The 15,000-nt window shown below is 41.8% G+C and overlaps 1 protein-coding gene across 1 annotated transcript in view; it reads left to right on the forward strand.

Annotated features, from left to right (window-relative positions):
* The window catches only part of LOC135105811 (cell adhesion molecule Dscam2-like), a 103,091-nt gene that overhangs the window by 31,657 nt on the left and 56,434 nt on the right, over positions 1-15,000 (forward strand). The window contains exon 4 of the mRNA XM_064014386.1: positions 10,655-10,791. Coding sequence (XP_063870456.1) covers positions 10,655-10,791 — 137 coding nt within the window. The remainder of the gene's footprint in view (positions 1-10,654; positions 10,792-15,000) is intronic.

Below are 15,000 nucleotides of genomic sequence, written 5' to 3' on the forward strand. Positions count from 1 at the left end.
TGTCTGTGTGTGTGTGTGTGTGTGTGTGTGTGTGTGTGTGTGTGTGTGTGTGTGTGTGTGTGTGTGTGTGTGTGTGTGTGTGTGTGTGTGTGTGTTTCGGGGGACTCAGTATGTATTTGATTTTTATTCTGTATTTTTCAGTCTGTGCTTTTTCCCTTTTTCTTCTTTTTCTATTTTTTCCAATTTTTCACCTCTTTCTTTCTTTCTTTATCATTTCTCTCTCTCTCTCTCTCTCTCTCTCTCTCTCTCTCTCTCTCTCTCTCTCTCTCTCTCTCTCTCTCTCTCTCTCTCTCTCTCTCTCTCTCTCTCTCCCCTCACGGTGGTGGCCGGAATGACAACAACCAAGGGAGGTGTCGTGTTCTGACATATTTTAAATGGACAGCCAAGTGTTCGTGGTATATCGCTGTGTGTGTGACGCTCTTGTTAACCCCTTCAACACCACGGCGTCGATTGTATTAAATCTCACATGTCACTGCAGGATTTCAAGTTTAGGATGATACTCTTCGCTAAGGGAGTTATTTAGTTACTCTTTCTACACATTTATGGTCTTATTTGGTCTGTTGTAACTACGTAGGAGGTGACTGGATAAAGTTTGAAGGGCGTTTGTGGTACAGTGTTGGTTTAAGTTCATGGGTACCAGAGTGGGGCATAGTTATGATAGACAAAGGTTTAAGGAAAAAAAAAACATAAATTGCTACTGATTGCCGCGATAAGGTCCCTAAATTCAGTGGGATTATTTTTTATAGACTAAAGATATAAAATTTCAGAAAATGCTTATATGTGAGTCATTGGAGACTTGTTATTTTAACTCGTGTGGAATAGTTTTTGCTGAAAGACCGACTGATTGATTGACTAACTGACTGACTGACTAACTGATTGACTGATTGACTAACTGACTGACTGATTGACTAACTGAACTGACTGACTGATTGACTAGCTGATTGACTGATTGACTAACTGAACTGACTGATTGACTAACTGACTGATTGACTAACTAACTGACTGACTGACTAACTGACTGATTGATTGACTAACTGACTGACTGATTGACTAACTGACTGATTGACTAACTAACTGACTGATTGACTAACTGACTGACTGATTGACTTACTGACTGATTGACTGACTAATTGACTGATTTTAAGTGTTCCGCAATCCCTTGTCACCTGACTGTATACGTTATAACAAAATCAATCCATACAGCGAAATATCCCTATTAGCAAAGATTAGCGTCTGTAATCTTGAACGTTTTCGCGTCACATCCCGATTACTTTTAATTGGCTGTGGTGGCAGGTGTCGGTAAATGATTCCAGTGATGGTCCGTCAAGGATTCTACACCATCAGCGGTAACGATGACAATTAGAACACAACTAATCGTCTCTCTTGCCTTTGAAACTAGTCTGAATAGGTGTGTGTGTACTATAACAAAATTAGTGCTACTATTTTTTATGAACGCTATATATATATTGGTAAGGTTAAGCAGCGAGGAAGGCGTGAAGCAGATTTGAAGTCAAGTGTAAGGATAAATTCGGCTCACCCTCACTTCGGCCGCCTGACACCTCCCAAACTCACACACTCGAAAGACAGAATTCATATTAGTTAGTAATGTGTATATTAGTTTACCCAATGTATTTCTTTCTGACAATTATAATATTTTTTAACGAATCGAGTGAGTTTTTGTTGCCAAGGTCAGCGCTGAAGGTGTGAAGTGATTTAAGGCCGCTCACCTTTTTTTACCCAGCTTCAATATAGTGAATGTTTTGCGTGTTTGTACATACAAAGCCCAGCATGCACACACACACACACACACACACACACACACACACGTCATCAGAGAGAGAGAGAGAGAGAGAGAGAGAGAGAGAGAGAGAGAGAGAGAGAGAGAGAGAGAGAGAGAGAGAGAGAGAGAGAGAGAGAGAGAGAGAGAGAGAGAGAAAACATTAAGCCATCGAGCCACAGCCATCCCATCATTGACCCACAGCCAGCCCATGACCACCCAGTCAACTCCCCGTCACCTTCCCTCAGACGCCTCACAGGCCGCCCACAGCTCCTGCCGGTGGTGGCGTGAGCGGCGTGGAGGTGGTGGACGTGTCTAAGAATATCGTAACAAGGGATAACGAAACAATGGATAATGTCAGAACTTGAAACAAAAGACTGGAGAGTTGAATTGCTGGGCACTGGAATCAATGCGGCTTATGGAACAATTGGAATCCTGCAGCCTGTAGGTTAACAAGAACATCAAAATGACAATAACAGCAGTAGCAGCAGCTGTCACTGGCATATCCTTGATCCCTGGCTAACTGTCTTCTGTTGGCAAATTGTAATTTACGACGAACTCTACATATTGGTCGACTGCTGTTACATTATAACAGTTACATTATAACAGTTACATTATAAAATGTAATTGTTCCCTTGTTCATTGTAACCGCGCTTCGAGCTTGTGTCCGAATCTTGCCTCGACCCAGCACCACCTCCCAGCTGTGTGTGTCGCTGCCTTGGATGCAGCTCTCCCTCCACTACGCTGGAAGCCTGTGGCTTTCTGGCTTTGTTGATGTACTGCCTGCTGCCGCGTCATGTGCGTCTCCTTCTGCAGGATTACCAGCAGAGTAAATGAACCATCTTGAAGACTGGCTGATCGAGAAGCTTAGTTACGTCCCTCAGCGTCTATAATATACACAGGATATGTGAAAAGAGAAGCAGCAGGAGACTGTTAAGTGCATGCGTTGATGCACTCTGCTTCCACGGAGCTTAGTGGCATTGTTATGGTTTTACTGGTCAGCGTCGTTGTGTTGTTCAGCTAAAAATTGAGGCCTGAGGAGGCGGCGTGCACCAACGCTGGTGGACGTATGGCTGCAGTGTCTTAGCAGCAACGATGGCGATGGACTCACTAATAAATTTTTTATCTATGATTTTTTTTTTTTAATAATCCGGCTCCTGGGCGCCGTGGTGCATTTTTATCGGAATCCTCAAATGTGTTTACGTAGGTTAGGAACTGTTGCACAACGCTGTCACCTCAGTCGCTGATTTAAGTGGTGCGCCTGGCAACTCCCTAGACTCGCGTACATGCTTGCATGATTATATGCAAGCACTTTTTTCTTTATAGCATTGCACTCTGATAACCCAACCCATGCTTTCTTCCTCTGTACTGTCCCATTTCCGGCTGGGTTGTTGTGTGTTATTATTATTATTATTATTATTATTATTATTATTATTATTATTATTATTATTATTATTATTATTTGCCACCAAAAGGCTTAGCAATGCAGTTTTTTGAGATGGCAAGAAGGACAGGCACAATCAGCTTATATTTGCCCAGGAGGGAGCCAGCACGCTTGTTGCTATCCTCGCAGTGTGGGTTGTTATTGATGTATCAACTGAATTGCCTGTACAGCAAAGTACGTCACTGATGCGATTACCTGTTTATTGAAAGTATGTAATGTCATAATTTTGTAAACTGAATACCAATAATGATGTCATTGTTTATTCATTTCATACATTTATGGCGTAGATGGGCAGCACAGCACAAGGCTCCTGGGTGTCGCGTGTCGAGTGTCGGACCCTGCAGTCGGCATCACTCACACCATTCCGGTCGCCATCACGACCACAATCGCCATGGGCTTAAAGATAATCGGGTTAGACAAGTTATATGGCCACTAGTCCACACCTGGCCAGCGCGTCTCTCAATCTCTCCAGGCGCGATGCTGCGGGCGATGCTTCAAGGCTCCTGACAGTGAAGCAGTAAAGCTGGGGGGCGGGAGGGGAGGCCGGGGGACGAAGGGCAGGGGAGGGATGAGGCTACCTCTCACCTTGCCTCTCACACACCAGACTATGGCATAGTCGCGAATATCCTTGGGACGGATGCGGGATGGGATCAGCCTCAGGTCACTGACCACCACACACGTCGCCCGGCACTCGCACACCTGACGCGGAAGTGTTACTGTGGGTGTTATGACGGAAAATACGACCATCGCCTGACTGACTGAAGGTTTGACCGTGTATTGCAACGCTTTCATTGTCGCTATAGGAATTATGACGAGGACCTCTTATGTCACTGTGTAGTAAAGCCCCACACAAACCAGACCAAAAAGGCAAAACTGGTGGAAGTTACGGGTAATTAAAGGAACAGCCATTAAGTCAACGATATCAGTGAACATAGAATTCTGTTAGTTAATGAAAATTATATGTTTTTTTTTCAATTAGAGAATGAAATGCAAATGTGTTTTGTGCTAGTGAACAAGGGTTAAATACCGACATGAAATGATGAACATATTGCTTTATTTCAGTATGTAGTTTATAAATTCTACAAAGGACTGGTGGAGGTGAATGCTTTAACGTTTCTGATTTGTATAAAGTGCGACCTGCAAGTGTAAACCATGAGGAGCCTCAGGGCGCGGCGTGGAGGGTGCTCGTGTCGCGGTGACGTGTCATAAGCTGTCTTGTCGTAGCGTCTGTTTGTCCTTCACCCTAAGTATACATTTCACTACTGCAATAATGTTTTCTTTGATACATCTTTAAGTATCAAGGCATGCTATATCAACCGTGTTTTTAATGGTAATCTTTTACATGGAAATACTTGGCTTAAACTAACTATTGCGTACAAATGCTAAATTTATGGTAATCTTTTACATGTAAGTACTTGGGTTAAACTCACTATTGCGTACAAATGCTAAATTATTAACTCGATCGATTGAAGAGCCTGCAAGAATTGCTCCTCCTGCTGGCCTTGACACTTGTAACCAAATGCTGCTTATCAAGGCACAGGGACACCAGAACATCAGAGCATGAGGAAGGCGGCAAGAAACAAAAAGATATACCCGCGGCGATCCCTATACATATACAACATGCATACTTGTGTCTATCTATTATCTCTGATGATAATGTCCATAAGATTATCTAATCTTTTTTTTTTCTCAAATTATCCTATAACTCTGTACTGAAAAGACTGATTATTGAGTCTGTTCTGGTCTTTCACCACTCTGAATGAACCAAGAAGTGGGGAATTTCGAAAACAGTTTTGGACAACAGTAGTGGCAAAAGAACCAAGTAGTTGCGTCTATATGGCAGCAGGCTGTGGCTGTCCACGCTGTGTTTGTTGACTCCCCTGGGATCCCGCAGTGTGCTCAGCTCGGGTCAGGCTAAGCAGTCTGTTCCAACAAGGCTGCATCAGTGATCTATTTCCATGAGCCCCGTGTCGTATTCATGAGTGACCAGGAGCGTGTCACCGTCACGGCAGCCTTGCATAAACCGAAGCGTCCGCCTCTTATTAAAACCTTTTGTCAATTACGAAATTACTCCCCCTGAAACATTCTAGAATTTATTGTTAGGGTGAAAGACATAATCTAAACAAATTATTCGCAACTGACAACATTGATACACAATTTCATGCATTCAACGAACACTTTTATTAAATGTTTAGATACAAGTGTAGACCAAGCAGAGTAGGTGAAGAGATTCTGCCGCGTGGATCACATGACAACGTGAAAGCCGTGACGCAGCAGGGAAATGATGACGAGCAGTGTCATGAACAAGATAGAGATAACGTGAACCTGCACAACTGTTCGAAGGTTTTAAAATGACAGGTAGAGAGAGGTTACTCCTACAAATCGCTGTTGCACGCGACACACACACACACACACACACACACACACACACACACACACACACACACACACACACACACACACACACACACACACACACACACACTGATAGCTGCTCCCTAATAATAAAACTAACTGGCGTGATGCTCGTCATGCAAACGATAAAGAAAATATGAATCGGACAGTCGAAGAATATAATGTATTCTTTTTCTTTCATGTAGATGTATTAAAATATATATTTGAGAATTCCAAACAATATTTAAGAAACAATGACAAAATACCACAAATACACAGCCATAACATCCCCCGTGCTAACAGTAAGGTTTAGCTAATACACGTATTCTTATAGCAATAAATGAAAATACTCATGTTGCTCTGACGAAATCCCATTCCGTTTTATGAGAGATTCCCCCTCAGTAATATCGCGTATCGTGCTGATATTTATTCGCGTCTCCCTCGTGCCCGGAGTTACACCTGCTCCAGGGAAACATTCTGCCGGTGTGCTCAGTCGCAGTCACAAGTCGAGAAACCGTCTTCCTTCACTCGTAAGTCCCCTGATCTGCTGATAATCTCTTCACAAAACACATCATTAGCAGATCAGAGGAAAGCACCAAACACAATGGCAAAGAGTGTGACGGTACGAGACTTCTTAATCGTGGATGTTCCTGTCTTAATTAAAAATGAAATGTCGATTTAACAATTGAAGGATAACCGCGCAACACTCCAGCTGCCTGTACCACTCAAGACTTCAGTAAAATTCATAGCAGCATAACTCACAAAGTGCCTTGAAAGTGACCGGCTCCACAGCCCAGCATAGCCTCGTGTTGGGACAGCCGCATGTAGGCTTGACGACTTCCTGCGGCTTCCCTTATTTTTTCATGTTCTTTTGTTCTTGTGTGTTCCCTCCACTTATTTAACGCTGGCAGGGTAGCATACCAGAAAAGTTCCTCTAGTTGAATGTGATTTTTCCTATGGTATTTGAGTGTGAGTTGCAAACTATTAACCATTTAACTGCTATTTGGTACATCTTAATTACTAATCATTCTGAGACATCTTTACGTGTTCTACAACTACCTCCAATCTCTAAACTGAGTAGAAAAATGCAAAATCTATTCTTTCTAATCCTTACTTTCTTGTAAATGTTTATAAAGTTCCCATGCATTACTTCTGTTGCTGTTAACTGATTTGTATCGCAGGAAAAGGGTTAATTAATGGACGTACGTACTATAAATATAAACTTGACGAAACACAACTTGCACGTACGGCAAATGTGTTCAATAAACTTGAAACTGCGTACGGCGTTCATAAGATCCGTGCTCTCTTCTAACATTTCCTTAATTTGTTTAATTGTTTTTTGTGATCTCTCTCTCTCTCTCTCTCTCTCTCTCTCTCTCTCTCTCTCATCTCTCTCTCTCTCTCTCTCTCTCTCTCCTCGTATGCAGATGAAACAGTGTATCAATTCTGGTGCAGCCATTAAGAATAGTGTAGTACAGTAACAGCGTTTCTCCTCAAGGCCTATTTCCCTGATCAGTTCAGAATGTGTCAGTAGTAATGCTTTGTAAGTGAATCATCGGTATACCAGAATACTTGAAGGAAAACACAGAACATCAGGGGAATCACTGCTGAAGATTGCTGGATCACGACTGCTCTATTGAAGATATTCGAGATTTAGTTCACAGACTCGAGGAAACTTGATCTAAGGTAAAGTGTAAGGACAGGTACGACTCGATATATGTTTACATGAACACGAGGACTTGTTGGGACGTCACTGATCTCTTGCAACACTCGTATCCAGGGTGATGACACCACCTGAGGGTCAAGGACTGCCATCGACACGTGAGGTCAGTACTTTGGTAGCTCTGTGCAGGGGTGACAAATATTCCGCACGTTAGCAAAGAGAGAGGGTGACGCAGTAATGTATATGGTTAGTATAAAGGGATAATCTGGTGAAGAATACAAGAATTAAGAGTTAATGAGTCCCTTGTCTTGGGTAATGTGGGTTATGGCATAATGATTTAGTATATTGGAAGCGAATCATGTGTGCCAAAGAAAAAAAAAGTGTTAAAGTAAAATAAAATTGTGTAAATGAACAGATAGATAGACAGATAAATAAATGAGTAAATAAATAAATAAATGAAAAAAAAAGAAAAAAAAAAGAAAAGAAGAAAGAACATTGTTGCTAAATCTGGCAACATTTCATCACGTGACGCATTACCTGAGAGCCCAGTTAGTTCAAAATCAACGAGAAGCATTAGTATGAATTTTGGATCAACATTAAATACAGAGAATGTGTACCTAGTTGCTTGCTGCCACTCCCCATTGTGACCGTGTCCTCTCGAGCCTCGGTGAACATTTTGGGACCATATTCTGAAACACTTCTTCCGAAAGACTGTAGTTGAAGATACATGGTTTTTATAAGAGTATTTTTATGTTTCTATTGACAGATTAAATTTTCTATATTCTAAACAGGAGACACTCTAGAGAGGCCGGATAAGCATCTCTGTGGTGAGAGAGCAGAGGGTTTCTGAATACAGGCTTTGATCTGATTGGCAATGTGCTGGAGTGGCGCCGAGTGTTCTGCCGGGGTTCAGTTCCCAGTGATAGGTTAAAGTTAATTTATCACAACTACAGATCAGTTTTTCTGTTTCCCTGAAGCTCCTGAGGGGAGAGCGTTACAATATACATGTATATTATAAATTGAGATAGATGGATAGATAGGTAGAGATAGGATAGATAGGCAGCTAGGTAGATTGAGAGATAGGTAGAATGAGAGAGGGATAGACAGAGATGGATAGAGAGATAGATACAATAGATGGATATATAGGTAGTTATTAACCAAAGCTTAACTTTTTAAAATTACGTGACATTTTTCTTAATTTATCTGGAAAAAAAAACACTGAAATATAGATGACATAAACAACCACAACCATATACTGCAGTCCATAACGTGCGCCATAACAGTTATAATACACTCATGAATATTTCCACCAATGAACATTAGTCATGGTATACTTTCAAAATAACACGAATTATGCTGCACATTACATCAGGCGAGGAATGACCAGAACACCCGTGCCTCACCTGCCCGAGACTGATGGTAGTGCGGGGAGGCGCTTCATACTCGTGGCGGAAACTGGAGTCATCTGAAACATTTGAAACCTTTGAAGCATTTTTTTTTTTGTCACTAGTTTTTATGTTTGATTGGTTTAGTAAAGGGGTTTTCAAGTTAGCCTTTCTGAAACAAATAGCTTTTTATTTATTTATTTGTTTATTTTATTTATTTTATTTTATTTTTTATATTTTTAGGGAAAGGTATTGAATTTTATAGTTGATTATTAAGAACAGTTACGAAATAGTATGATATAAAATAAAGAAAATATAATACAATATATCAACAAGAAAAAAAATGACATACAGAATATGCTATACTTAAAAAATAGAAAGACAAAATTATTCAAAATACAATATAATAAGACAAAATACTAAAATACAGTATTATATAAAAGGATTAGGTAAGACGAACAAATATGTTTTTCTTAATAGAGAAAACAGAACATACACATGAGTTTTTATAGAACTTCATGGTGGTTAGAAGAGAGAGAGAGAGAGAGAGAGAGAGAGAGAGAGAGAGAGAGAGAGGAGAGAGAGAGAGAGAGAGAGGAGAGAGAGGAGAGGAGAGAGAGAGAGAGAGAGAGAGGTAGGGGGAAAGACCTCAGAGCTCCACCACCCCTTTCCCTGCCATAGATTCTCCTCGAGATTAATAAAATAGTCCTTTACTGATTAAGAGAATGATTTAGTAAGACACCACTGATTGCATAAGGAGTGACTGAATAGGTTTTTATAATTTTTATTACTTTTCAGTACCTCCAAATAGGTAGATTGATAAATACATAAATGAATGATAGATACTGTAGACAGATCGATAGTTTGATCGGTTGACTGACTGACTTACTGACTGACTAACTGATTATCACTGACTGACTGACTGACTGACTGACTGACAGATAAATGAATTTTTGGTAAGTATAATCATCCTAGTTTATTCAAAGTAAAATGTGTCATCCCATCATTAGCAGTCAAATGATTAACACCATTTAAATGTTTGCTTATGAAAAGGGATTGAAATTCTATCTTTTTAATCATCAGATTCATTTTGCCAGTTTTAAAATTGCGTAATAGCTTATTTGCTTATGGCTATGGTACGAAGATTATTTGATGTAACTTGAGAACTATTGTGAAATGTAAATAATACTCTCTCTCTCTCTCTCTCTCTCTCTCTCTCTCTCTCTCTCTCTCTCTCTCTCTCTCTCTCTCTCTCTCTCTCTCTCTCTCTCTCTCTCTGTGTGTGTGTGTGTGTGTGTGTGTGTGTGTGTGTGTGTGTGTGTGTGTGGTGAGGAGGGATGGGGGGGCTTTTGTGTAAGGAGCGTAAAATCGAAAAGAATATATAATCTATCAAGCGAACGTCAAAATCACTCCTCCACCCTCACCCCTCCTAATCCCTCCCCTCCGTCACCCCAACACTTCTCCCATCACTCTCGCTCTTTCTCTTTCCCCCGCTCACTACTCACCCTGTCTCCCTCTCCCCCTTCACCTCAGCATACACACCTCTCTTATTAATCTCTCACCTAACACCCAGACACACACACACACACACACACACACACACACCCCTCACCACTCTCCCTCTTTATCCCTCTCCCCATCACCCCAGCACACACACCTCACATTCCTCACTAATCCTTCCCTCCCATCACCCCTACACTCACCCCAATCACCTCTCATTTATCCTTCCCTTTCATAATACTTACCCACCCCTCTTATCCTCACCCCCCTAATTATGACACGCTCACTCATTCCTCTCCCTCCCCCATTTATCCCAACACATTCACCCCTATCATTCTCATCCCGTAATTGCAACACACTCACCCACACCCTTTATCCTCAATCTCCCTACTCTCCCTCCCCACACACACATCCTTCTTATCCTCACTCCCGTAATCTCTCCCTTTCACCCCAGCACACTTACTCACCCCCTCTCCCCTTCGTACCGGCAGAGAGGTGCTGAGTGATGGCTCCCTGTGGCTCTCCCCTGCGACCCGAGGCTCGGCCCACGCTCCCCACGCCTCCTACCGCTGCAGAGCCACCAACCCCTCGGGCACCGTCACCAGCAGACTGGCCACCGTGTCTACAGGTGAGCGCTCTCTCTCTCTCTCTCTCTCTCTCTCTCTCTCTCTCTCTCTCTCTCTCTCTCTCTCTCTCTCTCTCCGGTTAGGCAGGTAGCGGAAGCAAAGAATACTCATGATGGAAACCTTTACCGCCGCTACAACTCTTTCAGCGGTGCGCCTCACGGGGCCGCAACGCCTCCGGCCGCTGATCACGTAAGAGGATTCAGTGGTGTGTTAATATTCGCCCGGTGCCTCGGCTTCGTTACCTGCGTGTACTGCAAATGGACGGCAGGGGAAATGACACGGCGAGCACAAATGCATGCAAAACTCATTTATCGTGTGATGCGAAAATGACGGGAAAATATATGCATGATGTAGTAAGCGAATATTCGGCTCCGATTCCCGTGCATATGAAACTCAGCACAGGTGGACGTATCGGTACAAGATTTAGAAGGATTTCGGACTTAGAGTCACCAGTAGCCTTAAATTTTTTACCGAACTGTGCAGTGGGGCGCAGCCAAATCCAATTGGAGAAGATTAGGTGCTTATAAAATCGTAAATTGACTTTTCTAAACGTCAACACGAGAACCATCTTTACGTGAGAGACCAAAGCCAGCAGCAGCAGCAGCAGCAGCAGCAGCAGCACATTACCCATCACATTTTAACGCTGTGTCTGAGGATTTAACTCTATGACTGCTCGGTAATGACGCACGACACTTGTTTGCTTTATTGGAGTAACTATGTACGATGTCACTGAGTAGAAATAAAGTTACCGTCACTTGAAGTTCTCAGATGTTTGATATCTCCTTCTGCCATCAGTGGTGCCTTTAGGAATTCTACTCTAAACCTGCTGTAGACAATTGACTTTCCTTTATTTTTATTTATTTATTTATTTGTTTATTTATTGTTTTAGGAGCCGCAAGTTAAATGGGCTTTACTTATTTATTTATTTATTTATGTGTGTGTGTGTGTGTGTGTGTGTGTGTGTGTGTGTGTGTGTGTGTGTGTGTGTGTGTGTGTGTGTGTGTGTGTGTGTGTGTGTGTGTGTGCGCGTGAGTGTGTGGGTGTGTATCTGTGAGCCTGTGCTCGCTCTTAGCCAGTCTTCGTAGCACATTAAAAGAGAAAAGTTATAATAACATTAAGGTGGAAGTGAAATCAGCCAAAAGGTTAAATACGAGCACCACCTTTATTGCGGATGCTAATGAGAACCAATTAGAAGCACGGCACCCCGGGACTGGCCTGCCCTACACCTTGGCAATTAAAGGCTCAAAGTATTCCTAAGCCACTTGAGAAACTCCTCGTCTTGAAAACATTTTCCCGAAGCAATAAGCGAACCCAATATTATTTTTCAAGGGAGGATCGCGTTCTGTACTTTATTTTCCTTCACTTTATTTTCCTTCACTTTATTTTCCTCCCATACCGAAAAAAAAACAATTACTCGATGATTGTTCCCCCCAATCATGTTTTTTTTTTCTTTTCCTTCTCGAAATGAAAATAGTGTAGGAAAAATTTTTATATTATAATTATATCCCTTTATTCCTCTTTTCTTTTTTTTTTCTCATAATATAAGATCACAATAATTCTCCCCCTCATTCTTGTATCGTCTCTTCCCACTCACTCCTCTTACTGTTCTCTCCTTTCTCTTACTGTTCTCTCTCCTCTTACACTTCTATCTCCCTCTCCCCACTCACACTTGTATTATTGTTCTTTTCACACTCGCATTTCTTCTATTGTTCTCTCTCTCTCTCTCCGTACACACACACACACACACACACACACACACACACACACACACACACACACACACACACACACACACACACACACACACACACACACACACACACACACACACACACACACACTCATTTTCCTCTCTCCGCTCTCACTTCACTTATTTCTTTCTTCCTTCATTCTCACTTCTCTTCCTGTTAACATGGAAATTACGCTGTACAAAGCTAAACCCACGTCGATGAAGTAAACACACAAACACACACACACACACACACACACACACACACACACACACACACACACACACACACACACACACACACACACACACACACACACACACACACACACACACACACACACACACACACACACAAAGGCTGCCAAACTTGATAACTGTCTTTTTTCTTTCCCTCAGAATACTGGCCGTGGATGTACATTATTAATTAACATCACAGACTAGAATGAAAATACTCGCATTAATTTGCTACAGTTAACATCAAACCATTATTAGTAACTTTCGTCCGACTGGCAACGGCTGCTTTTCTGCTGTGCTTCATTCCGAGCTGTCCTGGGTGTGTAAATGTTGATGCTGGATTTACTGAGAGAGGCCCTTCCTGATTTTGGTACAGTTCAGGCAGTCACACTTTTCTTATGTAATTTTGGTACGTAGCGCAGAACTTTCCAGGCCAGTACCTTTTGTCCCAATTCGGTTTTCCAGGTGCCGAAGTCTGTATGTGGTGCTTTATGTACTTTCCAGGCAGTCACACCTTTTGTCTTTACGTAGCTCAGTGTTTTCCAGACAGCCACACTTTTGTCTTAACATGGTGCAACGCTGTCCTGTAGTCTCACTCTTTGTCCTTACTCAGTTTTACTATGTGTTGTATGTACTTTCCAGGGAATCACACCTTTCCTTCTTACGTGGCTCAGTGTTCTTCATTTAGTCACACTTTTGTCTTTATCTCGTTTCGGTACGTTGCACAGCTTCCCAGGTAGTCATACTTTTGTTCTTACGTGGTGCAGTGTTTTCTTGGCATTCGCACCTATTGTTCTTATGCAACTCTGGTACGTGACGCTGTGCTTTCCATGCTGTCATACTTCTGTCCTTATGTGGTACAACACTTTCCAGGCAGTCACACTTTTGTCCTTACTCGTTTTTGGTACGTAGCACAGTTTTCCAGGCAGTCACACCTTTGTCACTCTCTCAGACACGTGTAGGAGATTTGACTGGAGCCCTGCTGGGATTGTGACGGAATAGAGTTTTGTGTGTAGACGTCGTGTCTCTGTAGAAAATATGCACTACTCAAAAAATGCTGGAGTTGTAGGAGATTTTTCATTGCCGCTTAGAAACTGCGTACACGTGGTGGAGGGAACGTGACGCGCCCTTTGAGACTCGTCCCTTGGTCATGTCTTCTCCACTCGTATATTGTAACCACTACAAAGACATTTTTTTTTGTGTGTTTTTTGCTTTTTTGCTGAAGTGATTTCTTCACCACGTGACGCACCTATTGATATAGAACGAAGAATGGAGTAGGGCCATTAACGGCACCTGATAGAGAGTTAGTTATAAGGAAGAGATTAATCAAATTCTAAACAACTATTTTTAACTGTTTTCATTTAAGAAAACATGCAGGAACTGCTGGAAAGCAAACATTTTCAAAGCAGGTGATAAGCTGATAGATATTTCCATAACCAAGGTGAGAGTGGATCAGGAAATGAACAGGCTGAAAAACGTTTAAATCACCAGGAACAGATGAAATATATCCCAGAGCACTAAAAAGATGCAAAGATATTATCAGTGAACTGCTGGTTAATATCTTAAGGAAATCATTACATTGAGGAGAGGTGCCGGTAATGTTGAGGCAAACATTCCCATTTTTAAGAAAGGAGATAAAACATTAATGTCCAACTACCGGTCACTCAGCCTAACTCCAATTGTAACTGAATATTAGAAGTCATTTAAGCAAGTATAGATTAATAAAGGATTCACAGCATGACTTCACGAAAGGGAAGTCATGCCGCACGAACTTGTTGAGTTTTTATAGTAGAGTCAATGAGGCAGCAGATAATGGGATAGTTACGACTTAATATACCTGGACTTTAGTGAGGCGTTCGACAAGGCACCTCACCAAGGGTTCTTAACATAAGATAGATGGAAATTTTTTAGGCTGGGTAAGGACGTGGGTATGCGAGAGGCGACAAAGAGCTATAATTAATGGCTGTAAATCGGAGTGCGGCCAAGTAATTACTAGACTGCCACGTGCCTCAAATTTAAGACCATTATTATTTTTAGCGCTTCGGTCTTTAATTAAGAATGTTTTCAAAGACTGCACGGATGAAAAGTCGAGTTATGAAGAATGTTTTTTTTTTCTTGTTGATGGTGCACAATCATTGGTAAACTCACTAGAATCCTGCAAACACCGTCGGAAACTGCAATAATTTCTATAAGAGACAGTCAGAGTTAGTTAAGACAGCGAAACGTTCAAGAATATGAATATTAA

The sequence above is a fragment of the Scylla paramamosain genome, chromosome 12, assembly GCF_035594125.1.
Source record: "Scylla paramamosain isolate STU-SP2022 chromosome 12, ASM3559412v1, whole genome shotgun sequence".
Lineage (NCBI taxonomy): Eukaryota > Metazoa > Arthropoda > Malacostraca > Decapoda > Portunidae > Scylla > Scylla paramamosain.